This window comes from Leptopilina heterotoma, unplaced genomic scaffold (assembly GCF_015476425.1).
Source record: "Leptopilina heterotoma isolate Lh14 unplaced genomic scaffold, ASM1547642v1 Lhet_182, whole genome shotgun sequence".
Taxonomy (NCBI): Eukaryota; Metazoa; Arthropoda; class Insecta; order Hymenoptera; family Figitidae; genus Leptopilina; species Leptopilina heterotoma.
This window is the reverse complement of record NW_025110899.1, coordinates 93,173-116,507: the sequence shown is the minus strand read 5'-3', so window position 1 is coordinate 116,507 and position 23,335 is coordinate 93,173. Positions and strand designations below refer to the sequence as shown.

At 29.3% G+C, this 23,335-nt stretch overlaps 5 protein-coding genes across 10 annotated transcripts; 2 read left to right on the top strand and 3 right to left on the bottom strand.

Moving 5' to 3' along the window:
* The first annotated feature begins 28 nt into the window (after positions 1-28).
* LOC122500144 (RNA polymerase II subunit 5-mediating protein homolog) lies at positions 29-2,157 on the top strand. The gene is made up of 6 exons (XM_043608911.1): positions 29-262; positions 452-701; positions 783-932; positions 1,027-1,174; positions 1,285-1,870; positions 1,951-2,157. The coding sequence occupies exons 1-6, from the start codon at positions 203-205 to the stop codon at positions 2,065-2,067; spliced, it is 1,311 nt and encodes a 436-aa protein (XP_043464846.1). The 5' UTR covers positions 29-202; the 3' UTR covers positions 2,068-2,157.
* Positions 2,158-2,230: 73 nt separating this feature from the next.
* LOC122500143 (acetylcholine receptor subunit beta-like 2) lies at positions 2,231-14,563 on the bottom strand. Of its 5 annotated transcripts, none has more exons than XM_043608906.1 (12): positions 14,429-14,553; positions 4,907-5,052; positions 4,797-4,841; positions 4,495-4,604; positions 4,174-4,354; positions 3,925-4,081; positions 3,728-3,855; positions 3,483-3,658; positions 3,221-3,373; positions 3,030-3,154; positions 2,846-2,958; positions 2,231-2,743 (listed from the first exon to the last, which is right to left on the bottom strand). In XM_043608906.1, the coding sequence occupies exons 1-12, from the start codon at positions 14,505-14,507 to the stop codon at positions 2,522-2,524; spliced, it is 1,635 nt and encodes a 544-aa protein (XP_043464841.1). In that variant the 5' UTR covers positions 14,508-14,553; the 3' UTR covers positions 2,231-2,521. The 5 variants fall into 5 exon arrangements, with proteins under 5 accessions (XP_043464841.1, XP_043464842.1, XP_043464845.1 ...); XM_043608907.1 differs by lacking the exon at positions 14,429-14,553 and adding an exon at positions 5,213-6,636 and having other exon boundaries at positions 2,232-2,743; XM_043608910.1 differs by lacking the exons at positions 2,231-2,743; positions 2,846-2,958; positions 3,030-3,154 and having other exon boundaries at positions 3,234-3,373; positions 3,483-3,677.
* A 510-nt stretch (positions 14,564-15,073) lies between these two features.
* LOC122500147 (baculoviral IAP repeat-containing protein 5-like) lies at positions 15,074-16,428 on the bottom strand. The gene is made up of 4 exons (XM_043608915.1): positions 16,129-16,428; positions 15,663-15,878; positions 15,473-15,593; positions 15,074-15,219 (listed from the first exon to the last, which is right to left on the bottom strand). The coding sequence occupies exons 1-4, from the start codon at positions 16,140-16,142 to the stop codon at positions 15,109-15,111; spliced, it is 462 nt and encodes a 153-aa protein (XP_043464850.1). The 5' UTR covers positions 16,143-16,428; the 3' UTR covers positions 15,074-15,108.
* A 187-nt stretch (positions 16,429-16,615) lies between these two features.
* LOC122500142 (cilia- and flagella-associated protein 52-like) lies at positions 16,616-20,450 on the top strand. Of its 2 annotated transcripts, XM_043608903.1 has the most exons (11): positions 16,616-16,887; positions 16,982-17,181; positions 17,261-17,438; positions 17,507-17,756; positions 17,822-18,092; positions 18,279-18,451; positions 18,530-18,678; positions 18,760-18,905; positions 18,977-19,128; positions 19,197-19,753; positions 19,834-20,450. In XM_043608903.1, exons 1-11 carry the CDS (start codon positions 16,815-16,817, stop codon positions 19,989-19,991), a joined length of 2,307 nt encoding a protein of 768 aa, XP_043464838.1. In that variant the 5' UTR covers positions 16,616-16,814; the 3' UTR covers positions 19,992-20,450. The 2 variants fall into 2 exon arrangements, with proteins under 2 accessions (XP_043464838.1, XP_043464839.1); XM_043608904.1 differs by lacking the exons at positions 17,822-18,092; positions 18,279-18,451.
* Positions 20,451-20,475: 25 nt separating this feature from the next.
* On the bottom strand, positions 20,476-22,870 carry LOC122500146 (40S ribosomal protein S4). The gene is made up of 6 exons (XM_043608913.1): positions 22,722-22,870; positions 21,875-22,133; positions 21,361-21,458; positions 21,102-21,273; positions 20,886-21,015; positions 20,476-20,649 (listed from the first exon to the last, which is right to left on the bottom strand). The coding sequence occupies exons 1-6, from the start codon at positions 22,722-22,724 to the stop codon at positions 20,526-20,528; spliced, it is 786 nt and encodes a 261-aa protein (XP_043464848.1). The 5' UTR covers positions 22,725-22,870; the 3' UTR covers positions 20,476-20,525.
* Between the last annotated feature and the right edge of the window lie 465 nt (positions 22,871-23,335).

Genomic DNA, 23,335 nt, shown 5'->3' with positions numbered 1-23,335 from the left:
CAAAGAGTAGAGCTGGGATACACTTTAAAAGTGTGATCGCACCATAAGGTGTCCAAACGTGTCGAAAATTTGTAACAAAATACTTGATACGAATACGAATAAAGTTTTTTGAGTGTTTATTATTTTTATATCTCATAATTAATATATAATATAAAGTAAAAAAAGAAGTAAAGAGGATTCTTATCAATAGAAATTTCTAACAATGGAATATTCTGAATCTTTTTCTTTAAAGCAAAATCTTCATGAACGAACTCTTTCAGAGGTATACGACTTAATTGAATTTATTCTAAAATAAATGTTTTTTTAGCAAATATAAATAAATGCCTAAATGCCTTAACATTTAGGCATTTATTTATATTAATTGAATTGTACGTTTGTACAATAAATTAATTTTTAAGTATAAACAAATTAATATTCTAAACTGAAATTATTTAAAAACTATCTATTGCAGATTATACAAAGAAATGAAGAACAAATAGAAAGATACACCAATTTTCAAAAGCAATGTGAAACAATCTTGGAAGGTCTTCAAATTTTACCATTAGAATTATCCATAAATTGTATGATTCCCATTGGGAAACAAGCATTGATAAAGGGTAAATTAAAACATACGAACGAAATTTTAGTATGCCTGGGAGAAGGATACTTTGTCAAATACTCTGCAGCACAAGCTATCGAATTAACTAAGCGTCGAATAAAACGTAATTTTTTTCAGCAAAATTTAAACATTTTAGTGTCTTGAAAAATAAAGTTAATATTTAATCATTTTATTTTCAAATAAGGTACACAAGAAAATTTAATATTATTGAAATCGGAAAGAGATTTATTAGAATCGCGACAGAATTATCCTTTAAGTTATGGAGCATTTGAGAATAATATAAATGAAGAACTTGTCGAACACTGGAGTGATCAAGATTTGACCAATTGGAGAGGTATACTTTAAATTTCTTAATTTTCTGTTTTATTTAGAAAGGTTCCAACTATAAAATTCGTCAGAATAATATATTATGTAATTCTTTATTTTAGTTCAACATAGACAAAAGGAAAAAGAATATCATGAGAAAAAGTCGAAAGAGAAACAAGTGAATAAAAATTACCCACTTACAGAAGAAGAATTATTTCAAAGACTAGATGAACTAGAACTTGAAGAGGAATTAACTGATGAATATAACAGGTAAATACATTTCTGCAACTTGTAATTTTAATTTTTGTAGTATAATATTTAAGTATCTGAAAATTATTAAAACATGTAGTCAATCTTATTGTTTATAATACCCATTGTAGGTTACATATTGATGATGATGATGAAGATGACAGCGACGATGATTACGACGAAGATGACGACGACGACGACGATGATGATGATGATGAAGAAGATGATGATGATGATGATGATCAAGAAAAGGAAGAGATAGAAAATCTAGAATCTATACATTCATACAAGCAATTAAGCAAAATGAAAAAGAGCTCAACATGCAATCATACTGAAAAATCGCGAGATAAAGATAAATTATCAAACGTCAGAAAGGTGTCCTTTCTAGATATCTGTGATGAAGACAATTGTGATACGAAGCCATTAAATATTGAAACTAACTCAAACGTTGAAAATTTAAAAGTAAATTATAATCGTGACTCTAGTAATACGTCAAAAATTAACAATTTCGATACTCCTTCACCATCACACGACAATGATGAAAATGTCATCCATAATCCTACAGATATTCACAACGTATGTTTTCAACCCAAGTCCATTTTAAAACCACCACGAGATAACTCAAATAGAAAAGATAGTAATTTTCCTTTACAAGATTATTCGACAGATAAATATTTCGAAAGTGATACAACAAAAGTGTCAACATTTGAAAATTTGGTAAATGTTTAATTTAAAATTTATATACATATAAATGTTAAAACATTTTATAATAATAATTTATATTTTTTATTTTACAGATCACACAAACAGTTCAAGAAAAAAAACAGGAATTGACGCAAACACATATTTCTGATTCTGTAAGTAAGAAAAAACCTCTTAGCAGATTTAAACTAGAAAGGGTAAATAAGTCATAATAAATATTAAACAAGTTGAATAATTTAATAACACGATTGTCAACTTTAAATAAATGAAAAATTTTTTAATAAAATATTTTATTCTGATAACTATTATTTATTGCTTTTTAGTTAATCTTATTGTAAAGTCATTAATATTATTTTTTAAAAGTAAATTAAATGTTCATTTTTTTCAGTATGAGATATAAAAAAATGATTTAATCTTTTGAATAAACTTTGTGTTTTTATTTTAAAAGTTTTAGAAACATGACATAACGAAATAATTAACTAACCTTTAAAATTTAACAAAAAGTAGTATAAATTCTTGTTAGTTGATGTATATATAATCAATGTAGAATATGAGTAACACTTGAGCAGGGTTTTTGAATTTTGTGCCTGCTTTCAAATACTGTTGAGTACTGATTGTAATGACATTTTTCTCCCTTTTATACAACTTACTTTTTTATTCTATTCTTTATACTTGCTCGTAAATTGTTTGGGTTGGAGGAACAGTGGGTGGCAGCATATAATTACTCAATGGAATAGACGAAAGTTTTTGGTCAACGGGTTCACGAGTATCGTACAAGCTTGGTGCTTGGAAAATAATTCCCAATGTTCCACCGATACAGGCAAAAGTAAATATCCACAGGAAAAATCTGTCAAGCACCATTGCTACAAATTTCCAGTCCTCTATTACCTAATAATAAATACAAAACACCGATAAATTTAGTAGTTAATCGCTTGAATAGCACGGAACGAGACGTAAAATAGAAATTGATATAAATGTAATATTTTATACCTCATTATCTTTGTCAGCATCTTTAATGTGTTGTGCGATAAATCGGACACCTTTCAAAGCGGCTATGACATCGGCAGATAAATTTCTGGGTATTGTGTTTTCACTGTCAGTTACTGTAATCAAAATGCTGTTTTATAAACACTTGTTATTTAAATTTTTTTCATCTGCTTATCGATCTATTTACCTGATGCATGAGGACCGTGTCGTCCATCGTCTCCTCTTATGGGTTTGTATGTTGTAGTAACGCTTTCAAATCCATCAGGACTTTCTTTTAAATCGAGAGGATAGTCACTTATACTATCGCGAAAGCTAAAAAAAACTTTCTTAGCACAAAGTAGAAAGACTTTTAGGAAAAATTATTATTATGAATCCTACCTGAAGTCAATTTCATTTGTACAGCCACTGTCTAGATAATTATCATCGTAGTCAGGTGTAGCGTATGGTGTACGTCGCATCAGTAATGCACGAGGCATCCAATTAAGAAAAACCTCTTTGACCCACGGCGACATTTTATGAGTTGACGGAGACCTTTTAATTATACAAATCTTTATAATCAATGCAAGTCGGTTAAAGTAATTAAATTGCACTTTTAATATGATGAAGAATTGTGCACAGAATTGAATTATTTTCAACATACCTAAAATGAACATTGAGAACGCATACCGTTATCATAATTGATAATGTTACAAGAATCATGGTGAATAGTAAATATTTTCCTAGTAATGGAATGGCTAGAGAAGTCGGTGGAATAATTTCTGCCAGTAATAGAAAAAACACAGTGAGTGACAAAAGAATTGAAGAACATAGTGATACCTGTCAACATCAAACAGTACTGATTGTTATTTTACGATTATTTTTCAACGGATGAAAATTTATAATTACCTTTTCACCAGAATCACTTGGCAAGTAGAATACTAGAACCGTTAGAAATGTTATTCCAACACATGGTATTATCAAGTTGACAGTATAAAACAATGTCTTTCTTCTCATTGTAATATTAAATGTAATATCTGTGAAAGAATTTAACATTTTAGCTTTTAGCTGCTTTAGATTCAGTAGCTAAACTAATTATTACTTACCAGAATAAGGCTCCGAACAGCATGGATAGTATTCTTCATTTCGTGAAGCTGGTACTTCCAAAATATCCCACTCTACAGACAAATAAAAGTCACTCAAGTCTATTCCTATTGCTACCAAGTTGCTCCCAGATACTTGTTCCATGTGTTTAAGGTCCACCTATTTTCAAATATGAATGTTTCAATTAAATATTCACTGCTATGTTGCTAAGTAAGAAGCTAAGTGAATAAAATATGAGGAATCTTATATACTTGAGCTCCATTGTATGTCCAAGAACCAAACTTCATGACACAAGACTGTTCATCAAATGGAAAGTATTCCACATTTATTTCACAGGAAGATTTATAAATTGCAGGTGGTTTCCAGGACACTTCTCCAGTGAATTTTAAAGTTGCCTTTGTCATAAGTGTAACTTCATAGTTTCCATCTGCGCTAATATTGAAGAAGGATAGTTTCATTAATTCTGTAGAATGATATATTTTTTGGTTGTTGACAATTCGCCCCAAACTATGGAAGACATGCCGTGTAAACAGCAATTTTGCCATATGAGTATGACAAAATTAAAAACTTACTTGTTGTATAGTACGATATCTGGAAGCCAAATATTTTCTGACGGCACGTACAACATCTCAACTCCGCCATATTCTAATGGTTCCCATTTCAATTTATAGTCAAACCATTTCTGTTTTGAAATAAAACTAATTGAAAATGTGTCTTCTATGCCTTATAAAAATACTTTCTAAATTTTTACATCAAATCATTTTTTATTCACGGAATTGTACCTAATATGAATTTATCATAAAATTTTTAATCTTAGGAATCAGAAAAAATATTATTTCAAGACAATTCTTTTATTTATTAATGAATATATTACCTGTTCGACCCACACGTTTGTTGTCATAACTTGATTTTTCAAATTCTGAAAATAAAAATGTTGATAGTTTGTAGAATAGATAAAGACAATGTGCCATTTTTCAAAATTACCATTTCAATTAATTGAGATAGTTTTAGCCGTAACCAAACAGTAAGTGTTTCGGTATTATTATGAACAGGACGAATAAGTCTGTTGTAATTCGACAATAAATCATCGTACAGTCTTTTGGCATCTGGATTTACTTCGTATTTCCCACCTGAAAATAATTCAATTAATAATGCAATTAATGAAACTATATCTTTAATCGAATTTAGCTTTGCAAAATACTCTAGTGTCATCCTTATTGAAAAATAAGTTTAATTTTCTTTTGGTAAATAAAAAAAATAGACTAACAGAAACTATTTTATAAACCATACCGTGAACTATGTTGAATAATCCGAGAAGAAGAAAAAGTAACACTCCTACATTCATATTAATGGATGATGAACAGGAATTATTAAGAAATTTATGCAAAATGTATAAAAAACACTATTATTTATTGTGGTCAGTAGCGAATATAATCTTCGCAAGAGAAGAACAACAACTATTCTAGTCAGTTTTCACTTAAAACTATGCTTCCTATGCTCAACATCCTCCAGCATCCCTTATAAATCGATACGGGATGGTGTGCGCAATGCTACATTTACCTACAGTTGAACTATAATACACATCATTATAAATCGTGTAACAACATATGACAAATTGGTTTTCTAATACATTTAATATGCAAACATATTATATAAAAAAAACCAATTATAAATTTCATAATATACTCGAAATCGTAAAAATCAATTTTCAAGTATTTTTAATTTTTTTATTATACAAATTTAGATTGAATTCAAAGTTTTATAATTATTAATCTGTTTGGAACAATTTTAACGCGGTTCTTTGATTGTACCTTCATAATCCGCATAACTTTTTGTTACTAAAAAAAACTCATTTTTACGAAATAATGTAGTACCATTTACAAAAATTCTTAATCACAGAAAGAATAACTTTCTTTCTAGATAAATTATTCATAAACATGAAGATTTTATCAGATAAGTTTTGTTAAACAATTAAATTGTCTATGCGAATTTGCACCTCGTCAATTGTGTATCTCTATTTAAAAATTCATAGAGGTGGTTCATCCAACAAATGATGGACTGTAACTGTAATAATAAATATACAGTTATGAAGCCTCTTGAATACATTCTATTTTTATCTCAATATTATCACTAATTTAACGCATTATATACAAAATTATTTTATTTTCTATTATTTTTGTCACACCCGAAAATGTGTCCATATAACATTTTTTAAATCACAGTGAAATTATACAAAGTGAACTTGTAAAATCTTTACTGGTTCATTCAGTAAGAAGTCAATTAGTTCAATCTTAACTTAACTGTTAATTAAGTTTTTCTCAGTCAGGGATCTGTTTGGAAGTAACGCGTTATTAATTTTATTAATCGGATAAACGTTATCACGCAGTCTATCCATATACTTATTGAAATTACAATAAGAATTTAAAAAAAAATATTAAGTGTAACTTTTTTCGCATTTTTCCATTTCTGTAGAATTTTGACATAGAGGTAGATATTAAACTAGAAATTGGATGAATAGCTTTTTTAAATAAGGAAATCTTCAGAATCTTCTATGCAAAAGGAAAGGAGCTCTAACTACGAAATTTGAAAATTATATCTCAATACCTACTTATGTCAAAACTCTTTAGTTTTAAAACTGGTTTAATATATGTACAATTTACGATTTCATCTGTAAAAATCTCATTCATCTGTATTTACAGGTAATTATTTAGTTTTTAAGATTTTCCTCCCCTGAGTTCAAATTTTTCATTTGTCGATTCGCCCTCTATTTTCTGAATTTTTTTCTCTTTTTCCGTTCTCAAAAATTCTGGATCATTCCAGTTTTGAACTTCGCCACTGGCGTAGACAATAAAAATAATATTTGTTATGATAAAGACGACAAGAACAATCCAAAAAACGATACGCCATTCAATTAGAGATTTGTTGGGAGTGAGGGCTCCAACAATAAGCGGAGTAATAATTCCTGTAAGTGCGCCAATTCCATTGACGAGAGCCATTAGAGTTCCAGAATAATTTGGACTTAAATCAAGAGCATTTACTTTCATGCCAGGATAAAAGGTTCCCATGAGTGTCATACCGAGAGTAAACAAAACAACAACATTCGTCTTGTCGCAACCCAAATAAGAAGCTCCAATTATAAATATTCCGGGACCTATTGATGCAATTGTTGTTCCTAGTTTACGAACATTGGTCCTCGACATGAGATCAGAAGTGATCATCCAATCGGCTATCCAGGAAGTGATAATGCTGCAAAACCACATGCACAAGTAGGGCAAAGAGGAGAGGTATCCATTGCTCTTTATCGAATACTTCATAACATCGCTCATATATTTTGGAAGGTCTGTCACCATCGTGAAAAATCCCCAGTCGTGTCCAATTTGTGCCGCTATTAAGGCCCAAACCGGCACACTGGTGAGAAGATGTTTCCATGGAACTGGCGGTGGCTTCTTATGGGTGTGTGCACTCAGACGATCCTGAAGGTACTTCAGTTCTCTTTCGCTGATGAAAGGATGCTCACTCGGATTATTGTAGCAAATCAAAACCCAAACGAAGAACCAGAGAATGCCGAGTGCGCCAAACACGTAGAAAACGGCGGGCCATCCCATTGAGGAATAATGAAGGATCAATCCCGATAAGGTGGTGGCGAAAACAGTTCCAAGTTGTGCTCCAGCGAAAACCATGGAGCCAATCTTTGAGCGTTCCTCGGGCGGGGTCCATTGGGCAAGCATGGCATTTAGTGCAGGGAACGTTGTGCCCTCTCCGAGACCCATCAATATTCGTAAAACTATTAAAGCTGTTGAACCTCTCCACTCCACAGCAATCGGAGTGACGAGAGTGAAAATGGCTGTGGAAAGAATGCCCAGACCTAGAGAGTATTTCCCTCCAAAGTTTTCAGCCAGCATACCTCCTGGCAGATGAGTTACCACATAACCCCAGTAGAAGGAGGACAGAATTATTCCCTGTAAGAAAGTAAAATTAATTACCAACAGTTTTCTACAATCTTGTGATTTGCACCTCTCAATATTTAATTCTAATTTGCAAGTCTTTTATTATAACCTGTTAGTGTTTCTGTAATTTCAACATTATGTAACTTTTATCTTAACCGAATAATAGCAAATAATAGTCAAGAGGTATACAAACTTATTTAAATTTACCTAAAAACTAAAAGTCTTATTTTAGAAATAAAAGTTTTTATTCCTTTTATTCTACTAGTTTTATTAGAATAAAACTTTTGCTACAATAAGTATTAATCTGAGTATATTAATCTCAAAAGTTTCTAAGTGGAATTCACATTTCAAATTGCTTATCTTTCATTGCCACCGATGATATATGCGATTACCAGATATGATTATCTAAAATTTCTGATCAATTCGAATACTAATGTTTTAAATATTTTATGACAAAATGCGTTCTCGCAAGTAGCATAACAATTTTCCACAACTGTCAAAAATTAAAAATACTATAGTATTTTTGACAGAAATCGAGAAATTGCGGATGAATTAGTATTGGTTTAAATATTATTTTGTTAGGTAATGATTTTTCTTGCCTGCGTATTTTCATCCCAGTCATAGGTTCCCCCAGCTGTACTCTCTTTAGGATCATTTTCAATGGGGCATTGTCCTTCTGTTTCTTCTTTTGTGCCATTATCCGTATGCGGTATTACCATCTCTGTTATAGCTATCGACAAACAGACCCTCATTGCATAAGCAATAAATAGAGCTAAAAAACCCATAACCGCGAAGACCCAACGCTGCGGAATCCTGAAGCCTGAAAAAATATTTCATTTACTAAATTTAAGAATAAATATTTAACACAAACCAACAATTGTTTTTTTTAGGTTAAAGGGAACATTTTAATGTTTATACAAAACTTTCTCCGCACTTGAACTTAACAATTTAAGTTCAATCTTATGCACTGTCCGCTTCATATAAATATGTATATAAAGTGCGCATTTTTAAATTAGATAATTTAATAGATATGATTTAGAGAAAATTGAAAATTCAATTCCATTTTTTCAAATTGAGTCAACTGAAAAGTAAAATTTCATTAGACGATAATTTTACTATATAGTATATAATCTTAAGTAATTAATCCAGTAAATTGCAGTATTATTTATGACAACTGCACATACAAATTATGTTGATAAATTATTAATCTTATCAGACGTGTAAAACTCGTCTGAAATCATATAGTATTCTTTATGTGCACGGTCAATGATTTATTAATGGATTAAATATAGTTGATAACATGCTGAGTCTTTTAGTGGCTTTTAATGTTTGTTTCATTTTGTTTGCGTCTTTATTTTCATTATTATTTTTAATAAGTTTCTCTCTCTCTCTCTCTCTTCTAAATAAGAATCTGCTAATTTTGAAATCAAAGTATTCTCTACAACATAAGAATTAAATATTTCCGTTAATTCGCTCGCTTGCGAAGTGATGTCTCTTGCAGACCTTTAAAATATATTTAATTGCAATCTAATAAATTTTATTTAATGCGTTTGAATATTTCTTTAATGAGGCCCAACTATCTCAACATGTTTCCAATTTCGCACTCTTTCAGATTTACAGATAATTATATTCTTAACTTTCAATAGGAGCTGCGATGAAAATATCTAAAAAGGATCATTTTTTTCGACAGAAACAATTTTATACTCAAATTTGTTAATTTAAATGAATAAATCTGCTCGCGTGTGCGGTCTTTGAATTTAAACTATTTTACTTAAGAAGAATAATATTATTAGAATAAGTGACGTAATATTTGATTTTATTGCAAACTTGTGTCGAATGAAATCCATAAATTAAAAAACAATAGCTCTTAGGATTTTTTTCAAGGTCAGAAACAAAAATTTTTAAATGTTAGAATTCAACATACTTGTTATTAAAAAAAATACCTATAATAATATTAATAAATAGTATTAAACACATAAATAACACTGTAGAGATACAGTAAAGCACTAATCGCAGCTTAAATATGTTTCTTCTTAAATTCAACCCATTTTTGAGCTAAGAATAAAAATAATTATAACAATTTTAGGTCTGAAAATCTCTTAATCTGAATTTAAGCTAATATTTAGATTATTTAAGTGTTTTTACACTGAATTCCCAGTGTATACACAAAAAAAAATGTTAAAAGTTTTTCTAAAAAATTTGCTGCAAAGGTTCTGCAAGCTCGCTATGAAGACTTTCTGCAAGCTTTTTATGATTATGCAGCGGACGTTTAGATATTACATAGTAGACTGCAATATTAGTCATTATAGTTGTAATGACTTTTAAATAGGTGTGGTGTTGCAATCAATAGTCGAAATTTGTTGCGTCTTTAAAGCCAAAGTGGTGTTAAAATATTGTTTCTGTGATACGTCATTGGAAATTATTAACCGTAATTACTTTCAAGTTATTGTATTTGCGTTTATTTTTTTTTTCAATTGAAAACTGAACAAAACTGCAGAAAATTAAAGGATACTTTATCAATTCTGTAGCAACAATAAATTTCTATGACATTTTGTCAAAAGTGATGTTGATATATATATAGTATAATTTGTAACACAATTTCCGCAATGTATTATTACTTAAAAACAAATTTTTTTTACAACCTTTTTATCAATAAAACGATTGAAAAAATTACCGTTATATACTCCAAGGACACAAAGATCTATTAAGAAACTTAGCAATTTTATCATATAATATATGACTATATTTCTAATAGAATATTTCAAAATAAATTTATAATTTATTAATATTTAAAAAAAATCATTAGTATAGCAATAATAATAATATTTCTGTAAAATATTTCAAAGGTCGGATCATTTTAATATTCGAATATTTCCGTGCTAATTTGAAGATGCCCTTATAAATATTAATAATTTTATTTAAGTATATAAGTTTTCTTTATCACTTTATTTTTGTTTTAGCAAAAAAGTAAGGTAATAAGTATTATATCTATGTGATTTGTTTACTTTCTTCTAAGTGACCTTTATCTTTAAATTATTTAATTAAAGATTTTGTAATCTCGAATAAAGTTTATAAATCTTGATGCAAAATAAATCAAACAAGTTTAGTGGTTTTTTAGTTTGAAAATAAATAAAAGTTCACAATATGATAAATCATTATTGAGATAATTTTTGGAGACTTGTTATTTTTTCCACTTTAAAAACTATAATTAATTTTAAAATTCAATCATCATATTTTCTTTTGACGCACGCGGGAAAGAGATTTTTTACATAATTATCAAAGGGCAAAAGGCGCGCAGTGTGATATGTACCTATATATTTTTAAATAATACAATACTTACAGCATGATTTCCAGGCAGGTATCGTCATTTTCAAAAATTGATTTAAAGTGTGCAAGGATCAATCACACAAATAAAGTTTTAAATTTTAAGCAGAATACATAACTAATAAATGAATAAACTTTCAAAAATAAGTGAACCGCACAATTTTCTATAGAACCGTTCACCGGAAAGATCTGTACACACCAAATCCTTCGACAGAGTGACCACCATTTTAGTGATCACCATCACCTTATATCGACGTGTTACGATAAGACTGTCATTACCTCATCTTTAGAACCCCACTTTTTGATCTAAAAGACATGAATGATGATTGAGATAGCATCATATTCAAGAAGAAAGGATGTACCTACGGTAATGCGGTTTTCAATTATAGAAAAAGGTTCTTTTTCATTTATGGGTTTCAAAAATATTTCCTTACACCTGAGGTCGTTTGACTAAAAATACACTTTTTTTTATATAAATAATTACGTTTAAATTATGAAATCCAATGATTCGGATGCGGTTCAAAGACACTGCTCACCAAAAATGACATCGAACTCTAAATCTGAAATTTGTTACTTTTTTGGACTATATAATGAAATTGGACCGATTCGTTCATTGATAATAATTCTTAATCGAAAACTACCAATTTTCGATTAAGTAAGCTTAAGCTTAACAAATGAATATAATTAAGTGGAAATGTAATATTAAGTGGAGACTATTACTTTTGATACGATAGAGAAAAATATGCATTAAATTTAGAGAAAAAGTGAAGATTATACTTTCTTTAGGGTGTTGAATAAACTTTTTTTCTGAGTGGACCGAGATTTAATACTTTAATACTATAGTAAATAACGCAGGGTACTTAAAAAAGACTAAGTCCAAAATTATCCTGAATTCCTTTTTTTAACTGGGTATTAAGTGCACACATAAAAGTATATCTCTGAAGAGTTTTTAAAAAAGTTTTCCTTATTATAAGACTACCAACAATTTTTACCCCATCTACAAGTTTTTTCGATAAAATTTATCAATATTTGTGGAGTGTATGAGATTATACACTTTCAGGTACCGCAGAATAAGATTTTTTTTAATATTCATATTATTTACCTATTCTATTAAATAATCAACATACGAGCACTTATATTTTTCAATAGTTTCATTTATACAAAAGACTTTGCAAATTTTCAAGTCTTTGTAAATTAAAGCATTTCATTTTTCAAATAACATAACATAAATACAATTACATGTACGATTGCGTCAAAAGGTATTGTATATGTTCTTCATTTATTATATAATTTTTCTTTTTTAAAAACCAATTTTAGCTGAAAAAGTGTATGTATAATAAACATGTGTGTGTGTGTCAGTGTCAATAGAATAATTTCCAAAGAAAATCGTATTTTTCTATCAAGATCCTGTTTTAATGGCATATATCTTATTTTTCTTAAGATAAAATAAAGCAAAAAGATCAGTTCTGTTTAAAGCGAATTAAAATTGTTTGCAATTGATTTAGATTATGAATCAAAATTCATTAAGAATCTGTTTCATAAGCGGAACAAATGCACATAAAGTTTTCAGAAAAACATATGAATAGAAATAAATCAAATATGCAATAGGTTGAAGTCATTCTTTTAAAATTGTTTGAAATTTACTGGACAGTGAAAAAAAGATACCTTTGTAGATTTAATTTTTAAAATAGTGCTTCTAATAATTAAATTTAAATCTTTATAAACTTGATTTATTTAATAGACAAATAATTCTCGAAGTATCATTTTTATTTATGAATATTATATGCTTGGAAATAAATGAAATAAAATAAAATCGAGGACAAGGATAGAGGGTCCTTCGACTTTAACTGTACTGTTATGGTTCATTGAAAAGTTGCGGAAAAAGATATTAGCATGAAAGGAGTTCAGTTTTCGCATACTTCCTTGAATGAGAAAAACGGTAAGTCCATTTGTCTATATATTAATTTCATAATTAATAACAGTGTAAATAAACTGCTAACTTTATTCAATAAGTTTAATACATTTTAATTTAATGACATGACACTTGACATGCAAGTGAAAATGAAGAATTCTCAGTGTGTAGAAATTTTATCATTCAAAGCAGATAAATTAATTAATTAGTTAGTGAGTTACTTTGCCAGCAGCCAATCTAATTATTTATTCAAATCTTTTATTCATTTCATAATGACAAGTATACATAATACATAAAATCAAGGAGTATATTTCATTCTACAATACACAAGTCAAATTAAATTGTCGGTTTAACTAAAAAGGAGCTTTGTAATTTTCTGCGATAAATGTACATTTATACTCTAATCAAGAATTTTAAGTATATTTATAGTAAATGGTGAGAATTATTAGAAATGAGAAGAAACAAACGTTCCTTTTTTTATTATTCGCATTTCCTTACGTAATCTCGTATTTTCATATGTAAAAATGTGTTGAAATTAATTAAAATTAATTTGAAATTAATTGAAAAGATGAATGCCAAATTCACTTTCGATAATATTTTTATCATATTACAAATAATCAGAACGCACCTTATCTCATTTTCTAAAATTTAGAGTTTAGACAAATTTTACTTTATCAAAAACTATTCGGAAAAGTTAAATTTAAAGTTTACTTGAAAGTTTAATTACAAAAAAATGTTTCTACTTCCATATATACATCTGTATTGTGATTCATTGCAAGAATATTTAAGATTTATCTACATATACATATAGTACATTAATGGCTATCTTGTTCTACGACGCAGCAAAGTAAAATAATATCTTTGGAAGAGTTCTAAATAATTATAGTGTTTGGCTATGTGCTGCGATTAATACAAATTTAGTAATTTAGCACGAGTGTCAAGTGCACAGAGAGGATAAATAATTATAAGTTATTGTGTAAACAATTTAATTTAATAAAATTTATTACATTTATATTTTATTCTCGAACAAGGAAAATTAATTTATGCGAAAATATCCTTAAGAAAATTACTTAATTGTAATTTTTGAAATAAATTTCTTAAACAAAAAGTTAATTACTCAAGAGGGGGTTAATATAAAAATATTTGGAATTTCATATAATACTCCCGAGAATTATGAGAAAAATATATGTATATATAATTTAAAATTGATGGAATTTTACCGCAAGTGTTGTGATGCCGATAAAGAAGTACACATATACATTTAACAGCTTAAGAGAAGTTTATAAATTTATTTTTTATAATTATTAATAAACGAAACATTACCTTCTTGTAAATTGTTTCCTCTTCTTTTCTCTATTGACTTTGTCCATTTTTCAACAAGGGGAATTTTTTCTTCCTTCATTAATGTTCACTTTCACAATGATTTAAATCAAACAATTCAGTCTCTTTTATAATCAGTTTTATCATACGACTGTCTTTAATATAGCAGCATTACTAACAATAGAAAACAATATTGGAAATGTATTCACGACAATGTAATTTACATGACGGTGAATTTTAATAAATTAATCCTAATTAAAAAAGAATGTTATTTAATATTGTTAAAATTATTCATATGTGTACATAAACGAATAATAATAATTGTAAAAAAAATTAGAAAATACTACACTTCAATGAAGGTATAATAATATAAATTAGAAGATACGCATTTATCTACAAGTTATTCTTATATTACTACTTACTGGATTTTACGTTGGAATTCAGTCAAGTATCGTCATGTCACTCAAAAAGTACAGTTAAAGAGAAGTTTATTTATCTCGTATTGTGCTAATTGAAAAGTAGAATATTGTTTTAATCATTAAGAGGATTAATTAATATTAATAACAATCCAAGAGATATATTATCTCAGTCTTGTGGTAGTTTCGAAAATTGAAAATGCTAATGATAGTGGCAAAGATAAACATCATGTTGATAGTAAAAATTTAATTGTAATCTATTTTATCTCAAGCATTTTTTCGACTTTTTCTTGATCCTTTGCAAGCATTCGGAATTTGATGTAATAAGTCTTCCACATGGTTGTTGAATTTATTTATTTCAAAATTATGTTGTTTTTCCTGAAATACAAGTTTTAGTTATTATCTCTTTTTGAGGAAACTATTAACAATAATTAATCAAAATAAATTGTGATTGATTCTTCAGATTCAATAACTCAATCTACGCTCAGATGCACACTGCTAACTACTCACTATTTTCAAAGAGAATTTCGCATAAAAATGAGAATTATATAATTTTTTAAAATAAAAAATTACCTGCATAGAATTTGGTTCTAAAAGAACAACTTTGTGTGAAATAAAAGCAAAAACTTACCAAATCCTTTTTTAAAGTTTCCAAAAGTAGGCTGTATAAGTCTTCTATTGTCCACAGCATTTCATCTGGTTTATTCAGCTTCACAAAAGCACAAGACGATTGATGTTTTTCATGTTCCGCCCTAAAATATAATTTTTTTTTATTAAAAGTTTAACTACCTAGCATTAAAAAATAAGAATAGAAAATGTACCAAGGATCATCATCTGGCTCCCATCCATCGAGTTGTTTAGAGCAAATGAAACATCCAACTAAATCTGGCTCATTCTTATTTCCAATAAAATGAAATCCTGCTGCTGCCATTCTTTCTGCATTACAGTTATTATTAGCTAATTGAAATGGCCAATTTTCAAAGGTTTCTAATCTTCCTTTCTTCCAAAATGTAGGCGGAGCATTTGCAAGAATATTGCTATTCAGATCACAACAGAAAAGCACATTTAAATCAAAATATTTCTGAATCATAAGCAATTAAGATTAATATTTTAAGAAAAAATATTATAAACATACAATAAAAATATTTGAATTTTTAAAAATAGTTATAACATATAGAACAATTTAATTTAAGAAAATGAGGTTAGTTTTTTTTTAGAAAAATTATAATAATAAAAGTATCTTGTAGTAAACAATAAAAAAAAGTTTCATAATATTCGTATACTTACTTCAATATATCCATTGTCAACTTTTAAATTCTGATGATGTTTAAAAAGAAAATTGACAGCAGGACCACAACGGAAAAACGGTTAAAATTTAAATGCACTCGAGGAGCAATGTTAACCTTAAACTTCTAGTTAAAGGTACAGTATTCTTGTTATAACGCTTTTAATATAATTTTATAAGTTTTATAAATTTTCAAGTTAATCAAAATCCAACTGTATATGTATAAAATTTAAAAAACAAAACAATTTTTAAGTATATATGCTTAAAATTGACATTAGAGCAGTAACTCGAGCTCCACACAAACAACACAACTGACACAGACGGTTAAAAGGATTTTAGTGTACTGCGCATGCGTGACGATTTATCCAGAAGATCCAGAAAGACCTTTTGTTTAAAAAACCAAAAATAGTTTTCTTCTAATTTGTACGTTGCTAAATTTTCTAATTATTTAAACAATTCGCACTTTTATAATATGTAAAGGAAAGAGAATAGATTTTGGAAACAAATATATTACAACAATACTGCGCATGCAAGCGGATGTTCGTTGTCATGGAAATGTATCCCCTCTGCTTTGTTTTAAAAAGACGCTAAAACCAAAAACTAACGTCAGATTGTTATTTCATTATCAATAATATTTTCTATTTAGTAAAAATAAGCACAAATAAGCATTTTTACATTCCTTTCTGAAATGAACGGGAATATGAATCAAAAAAATTCGAATCTTCTCAATTTAGATCTCATCGGCATAATTTCTTTCGATGGTATGAATAATATTAAATATTTAAATTGTTTACAGAATTGCATTATTTATATAATGTCAAATTATTAATAAAGAAAACTTCTCAATAAAATAAGGAATTACGAAAAACAGCTTGCACGTTCACCCAAACCAGGAATATCTTTTATTTCCAATGGGTAATAAAGTCACTGTTAAAAACATAACTTCAGGCGAACAATTTTTTTTATCTGGACATACAAATGTAATATCAGCTTTGTGTGTCTCTCCCTGTGGAAAATTTATTGCTTCTGGTCAAATAAATCATTTAGGATTCAAAGTAATAAATCAGTAATAAAATATTAGTCAATTAGTATGTAATTATATTTATTGATGTTCTGCAATTGTTATTATTGTAGGCAATGGTTATTGTATGGGACTATGAGAAAAAAGTGATGAAAAGTAGTTACGAGATTCATAAAGTAAGAGTCGAGGATCTATGCTTCTCATCTGAAAGTAATTATTTGATCAGTCTCGGAGGGCGAGACGATGGAAACATTGTCATTTGGAATGTTCGTGAAAATGAAGCTATTTGTGGTATACTACATAATATTTGGGTAATCAATCTATGAAAATAGAAAATATTTAATATTTTGATAATTTAGGATCATATGCAAGTACTGAAATAGCTGGAAGTGCTTGGACTGTAAAACGAACAAATATGCGTGACCAATGTTTTGTGAGTGCTGGTGAAAATACCATCAAAGTGTGGAGAATTAATCCAGAAACTCGCAAACTCAATGGAATATGCGTTAGAGTGGGTAAAATAAAACGCACTATAAATTGTGTTGTAATTGATAATAGGGATGAAATTGCTTATTGTGGAACTTCCTCGGGCGATATCATCAAGACAAGGTGAGATGTGCGGTAGTAAACTGTTTCCAAATTCATGTTCACTTAAATAATTTCATTAATAACAGATTGAATTATTATCACAATATGGAATACATGGAACCGGTGCAGACACCTATAATGATTGGTTGTTATTCAAAAATTCCAAAAGATTTAAAAAAATTGAAAGCTGGAATAGGAGATCTTTATCCTGGTGGAGTGACAGCACTTTTACTTTTGGATGAGGAGAAAATATTAGTTGGCTCTGGAGGAGGAAATGTTGAAACTATTAAAATTCTAAATACTCCTTTGAATTTTAAAAAGAGCGTTAAACTACCCAGTATACCTCAGATTCAAATTGTAAATTATCTTTTCATTTATTTCCTTTTGAAATGTTTGCAAAGAATTCATTTACAAGTCACTTGTCCTTGTATTATAATTTCACGAGATTAAAATTAAATTAAACCTGGAAATGTCAGAGAATTTGAAAAGAGCAAAAGAATGGCAACCCTGATCAGGCAAATTTTAATTTTCTTTTAATTCTAGCTTCAAGCTGAAAATGTTGGTAATGCGGTATCTTCAATGGTTTTATATAAAAATGATTATGTACTCATTGGAACTACTTTATGTGAGATTTATCAGATAAAATTGAAAGATTTTGACATGCGTCTTCTAGTCACTTGCCATACAAATACAATATACAGTATTGCCTTTCCTTCGTACGTAAAACTATAATCAAGTTATAGATATATTTCATAATTCGCTTCTAATGTATCCAATTTTCACTCTTTTTGCAGCAACTACTCTGAAATTTTTGCGACGAGTAGCAAAGATGACATCAGATTGTGGAGAGTTGAAACACAAAAGGAATTGCTGAGAATAACAATTTCAAATTTCGTCTGCTCCAATCTTTGTTTTAGCTACGATGGAAAAATGATAATATCTGGTACGTTGGATAAAAAATTGCTTCTTATTTAACACCTTTTAATTAATATCTAATTAAATGTTTGTTGAAAATACATTTTAGCGTGGAATGATGGAGTTATAAGAGCTTTTGCTCCACAGTCAGGTAGATTATTGTTTGCGATTCACAATGCTCACCTCAAATCCGTATCAGCTGTTGTTATTACCAAAAACGGAAAGAAGATTGTCAGTGCTGGATGTGATGGACAAGCAAGTTTTCTATTTATTTTCTATTTATTAAAAATATTAATATTTTGTAATTAAAAAATATTATCTTACAGATAAGAATTTGGGATGTAAAACCTGATGTTCAAAGACTTGTTTGTATTCTGAAAGAGCACAGAGGACCAGTGACGTCTTTGCACATTTCCAAAAATGATGATCAAGTCATCAGTTCAAGTGTGGATGGAACGTGCATTATATGGGACATTGTGTAAGTAAACATGGTAAACGGAAAAAATTAATTATTTTTTGATAAATAAAACGAAAAATCTTCTGCAGGCAGTGTACGAGAAAGAAAGTCTTAATGGGAAATACAATGTACATGGCAGCATGTTTCACTCCAAATAGTGTTCAAGTTTTAACTTGTGGAACTGACCGTTTAATAGGCTATTGGGAAACTCTAACTGCTTCCCTCATTCGAGAAGTTGAAGGCTCGGGGGTAGGGGCCCTGAACTGCGTGGACATTAGTGCTGATTGTCGACATTTTGTCACTGGCTCAAATGACAGCATTGTCAAGTTGTGGCACTACCAAAATGCTGAAATTACACACATTGGTCTTGGTCATGCTGCTATCATTACTGGAATTAAATTTAGTCCCGATGGCAAGTACATTGTATCCGTGAGCGCCGATGGAGCAATTATAATTTGGAAATGCCCTTCTCAATTGCATGCAGACGAACAAGTCGCCGAAAGCACGAGATCTAGATCGACCTGCAGCATTCGAGAAGAAGAGTTCAATAAACTGCGTTTGAAAGAATTGAAAGACGACGAAGAAAGTGTTTCACAATTCACGACACGCCCGGAATCTGCTCAAAGCATTAAAGCTGTTTATAACGGTTAAATATTGCATTTCACATCCTTGTTAATAATTTTTCTCTCAAAAATATAATATTATGTATTTCAATTTTCCCTACAGGTGACAATAGCGTTCTTCAAAAGGAATGCAACCACACGGACTTGCTTTCAACAGCTTGCGATTGTAAACAAGCGAGTAACACCAAAAAACCCTTGAGCGTCTCTTCACGTTCTTATACAAATTCACCATTGTCCAAGGAAAGTGTTAATGAGTTTTAAAACCATTAATTTTGCAAATCCATTCAATTCCAACAAATTGGAGTTTGAAAAAATTCAGTGGCTTTTTTATAAATGTGAAATAAATTCTTTATACGCATCCAAAGCGCTTATAATTTAAAAAATATCTATTTATATTCATCTAATTCCAAAGAAATTAGTCTAAACTCTTGTATTCATTTTTTAATACAATTACGTATATTTTTTATTTTCAATATTAAAATAAATGTAAGCACAAAAATGTATCAATTAATTAAATACTTGAGTGAAAATTCCTCACTTAAATATTCTAATCGCAATTCTGTTTATTTAATTTAATAGGCTAATTAAAAACCTATTTAGTAGGCTAATTAAATGTAGATATGTAATTTTGTAAATTAAAATTACCGACTTACTAGTTTGTAATATAAACTTGACAATTACTTTTGGAATGACTGAATTAAAATTGTTTAACAAAAAAAATGATGTTTAAAGAAAAATCTAAACCTTTCATCGAAAACTCTCGTTTATTTAGAAAATTTTCTCCTGAAACATACATTACTCTCGCTTGGATGCCAACCTTTTGTCTCTTTCTTCGGCAATCGTGAGCTTCACTCCCTTTCCTCTTGGAAGACTCACATATGGTTTCGACCCTTTGCCAATGATAAATACATTATTTAACCTATAAAAAAACAGATTTATATAATTAAATCAATTCACAATAACCCATAAATTTAAATGATAAATATTTGTCACCTCTTTGGGTAATACGGAAAGATTATCAAATAAATCAATCAGCGACCAATTATAAGGAATTTTTTACTTTTGGTCTTTCATGACTCACAATATCTTTAAAAACCGACATTGAAGCTTCGATAAGACCTTATTTTTTATATTTATTTAAAAAAAAATGTTTACCTTGTGGCAAATGTGTGACCTTGGGAATCTTTAATGTGACAAATGTCAAATGAACCAGGATGACGTTCTCGGCTAACGACACTTCCAACACGACCCAAATTCCTTCCTCCCGTAATCATACATAAATTACCTATAAGAAAAGAGAATATTAAAAAACATTGATTGATTTTGTTTAATTATTTAAAAATTTATGTTTTAAAAAAATTAAATTCGTACCAGAGTCAAATCGAATAGAATCAAGAATTTTAGAAGTGGCGATATCCAGTTGAACGGTGTCATTTACTTTAATCAAAGGATCTGGATAACGGATAGTTCTTCCATCGTGTGTTACCAAGAAAGGAATTCCCTTTGGTCCAGTCTGAACACGTTTCACTTTGCACAATTTGTACTGAAAAATAAAAATAAGATTAATTTTTCCTCCTGAATTAAAAAGATTAATAAAATCTTAATCGAATAAATAGTTCGATTGACTTACTTTTGCTTCTTCAGCAGTAATGCGATGAATTGTGAATCGTCCTTTCACATCATAGATCAATCGGAAAAATTCACCGGTCTTTTCAATAGTCACAACATCTATAAAGGAAATGAAAGATTATTTTCAATTTTCAGAAATTTTAAGAATATACTTAAATTGTTCAATATTATCTTTTTCTGAATACTTTCATAGTACTTTAAGGTCAAATTGGATAAAACGGAAAAGAATTGACTAACTTTTTAAAAATCAATGTACTTTTTCTGGGTAATACGAAAAGAATATAATTACTCAGTCCGTGACCATAAGAAAATGCAATCTTATTACTATAGGCCTATGATTGACCAAAAAACTTGAAAATTAAAGTCTCTTGGCTTCGATTCTGGCCTACTTTAAATATCATACATATGATTAAAACTATTTTAGTATAAAATTATAACTATCCCAGTTTCTCATCTTTGTGAATAAATTAAAATTTAATGTTTCGATTGATATTTACGAATTTTGTTCATCTTACCCATGAAACCAGTTGGGTAGTTGGCATCGGTACGAACTTTGCCGTCGACCTTAATGAGCCTTTGAATGCAGATTTTTTTCACTTCGCAGTTTGTTAAGGCATACTTTAGCCTATTTCGAAGAAAAATTACCAAAGGTAAAGATTCTCGTAGTTTGTGAGGGCCAGTGGATGGTCGTGGAGCATAAACACCACCCAATTTATCCAACATCCATGCCTTCGGGGCATTCAGACGCTTCAAATGTTTCTTTGGTCCACGAGCCTAAAATAAAACCATTAAATATTTATTCAATTACAAACAAATTCCACCAACAAATTTTAATCCAAATGGTAAATAATAATTTTTAGATTTAGACACAAGCTTGGTATTGAAATTATAAAAAATAATATTAAAAAAACAGAAATGAAAAACAATGAGATGCAATTACATTAAATCAAATGTATTAAACACGTGAAAATTTCACACAAGCATTTGTCAAAAAACTAAAGACAAATGAGGTTAGGTTAGAAAAGTAAATTAATATTTTTCGCCTGTTAATATATTTCAACCTTTAGATTCCATTAGAGATTCGTTGATAAAATTATTATACATAACAAATTGTGATTATACAAATTCTAAATTGTGATAAACTAATATTTGAAAGGGTATAACTATAACAAAAATCGAAATTGATCACGCACGATTTTTCACTTGAAACAACACAAGTAGAATTTAACTGGTATAAAAAATAAATATTGTACTAGATATATTAATTATTACACTTTTATTCTCAATATATTAAAATTTAAAAACTATTTCTTTTCTTAAGATGTTTATAGATTTAAAAACGAAAATGAAAGAAAAGCTTACCATCTTGTCTCTCTAGACGGTAAAAGAGAGAAAAAAAGAATTTTTTATCTTCTATCCAATACCGTTGAGGACGGATGGCGCTAATGTTCTCAATTAAGGTCTAAGCACAACTAGTTTGTAAACATAAAGGCATGGTCACAACTCAGCTGCCAGCGAGAAAGATATATACTTCTATCTTTGTTACACTCAGGCCGCAGTCCCATGGCAGCGTTTTGCGTTGCGTTTTGTAACTAGGCCATGAGTGCAAATATAGCAAACATATATCTCCAACTCTCTCACACTCATTGCCTAGTTACAAAACGCAACGCAAAACGCTGCCATGGGACTTCAGCCTCAGGGTGGAGTCCCATGGCAGCGTTTTGCGTTGCGTTTTGTAACTAGGCCATGAGTGCAAATATAGCGAACCTATATCTTCATCTCTCTCACACTCATGGCCTAGTTACAAAACGCAACGCAAAACGGTGCCATGGGACTTCACCCTCACTGCTCAACGGAAAACACAGTTTACGGTTGTGAAAAAATTTATCCGTTCAACACTGCTAGAGCCCAAATATTAGTAGGTGTGAAGCACCTTTAGAGTTAGACTTGCCTTTTTTGAAATTTGAACTCATTGT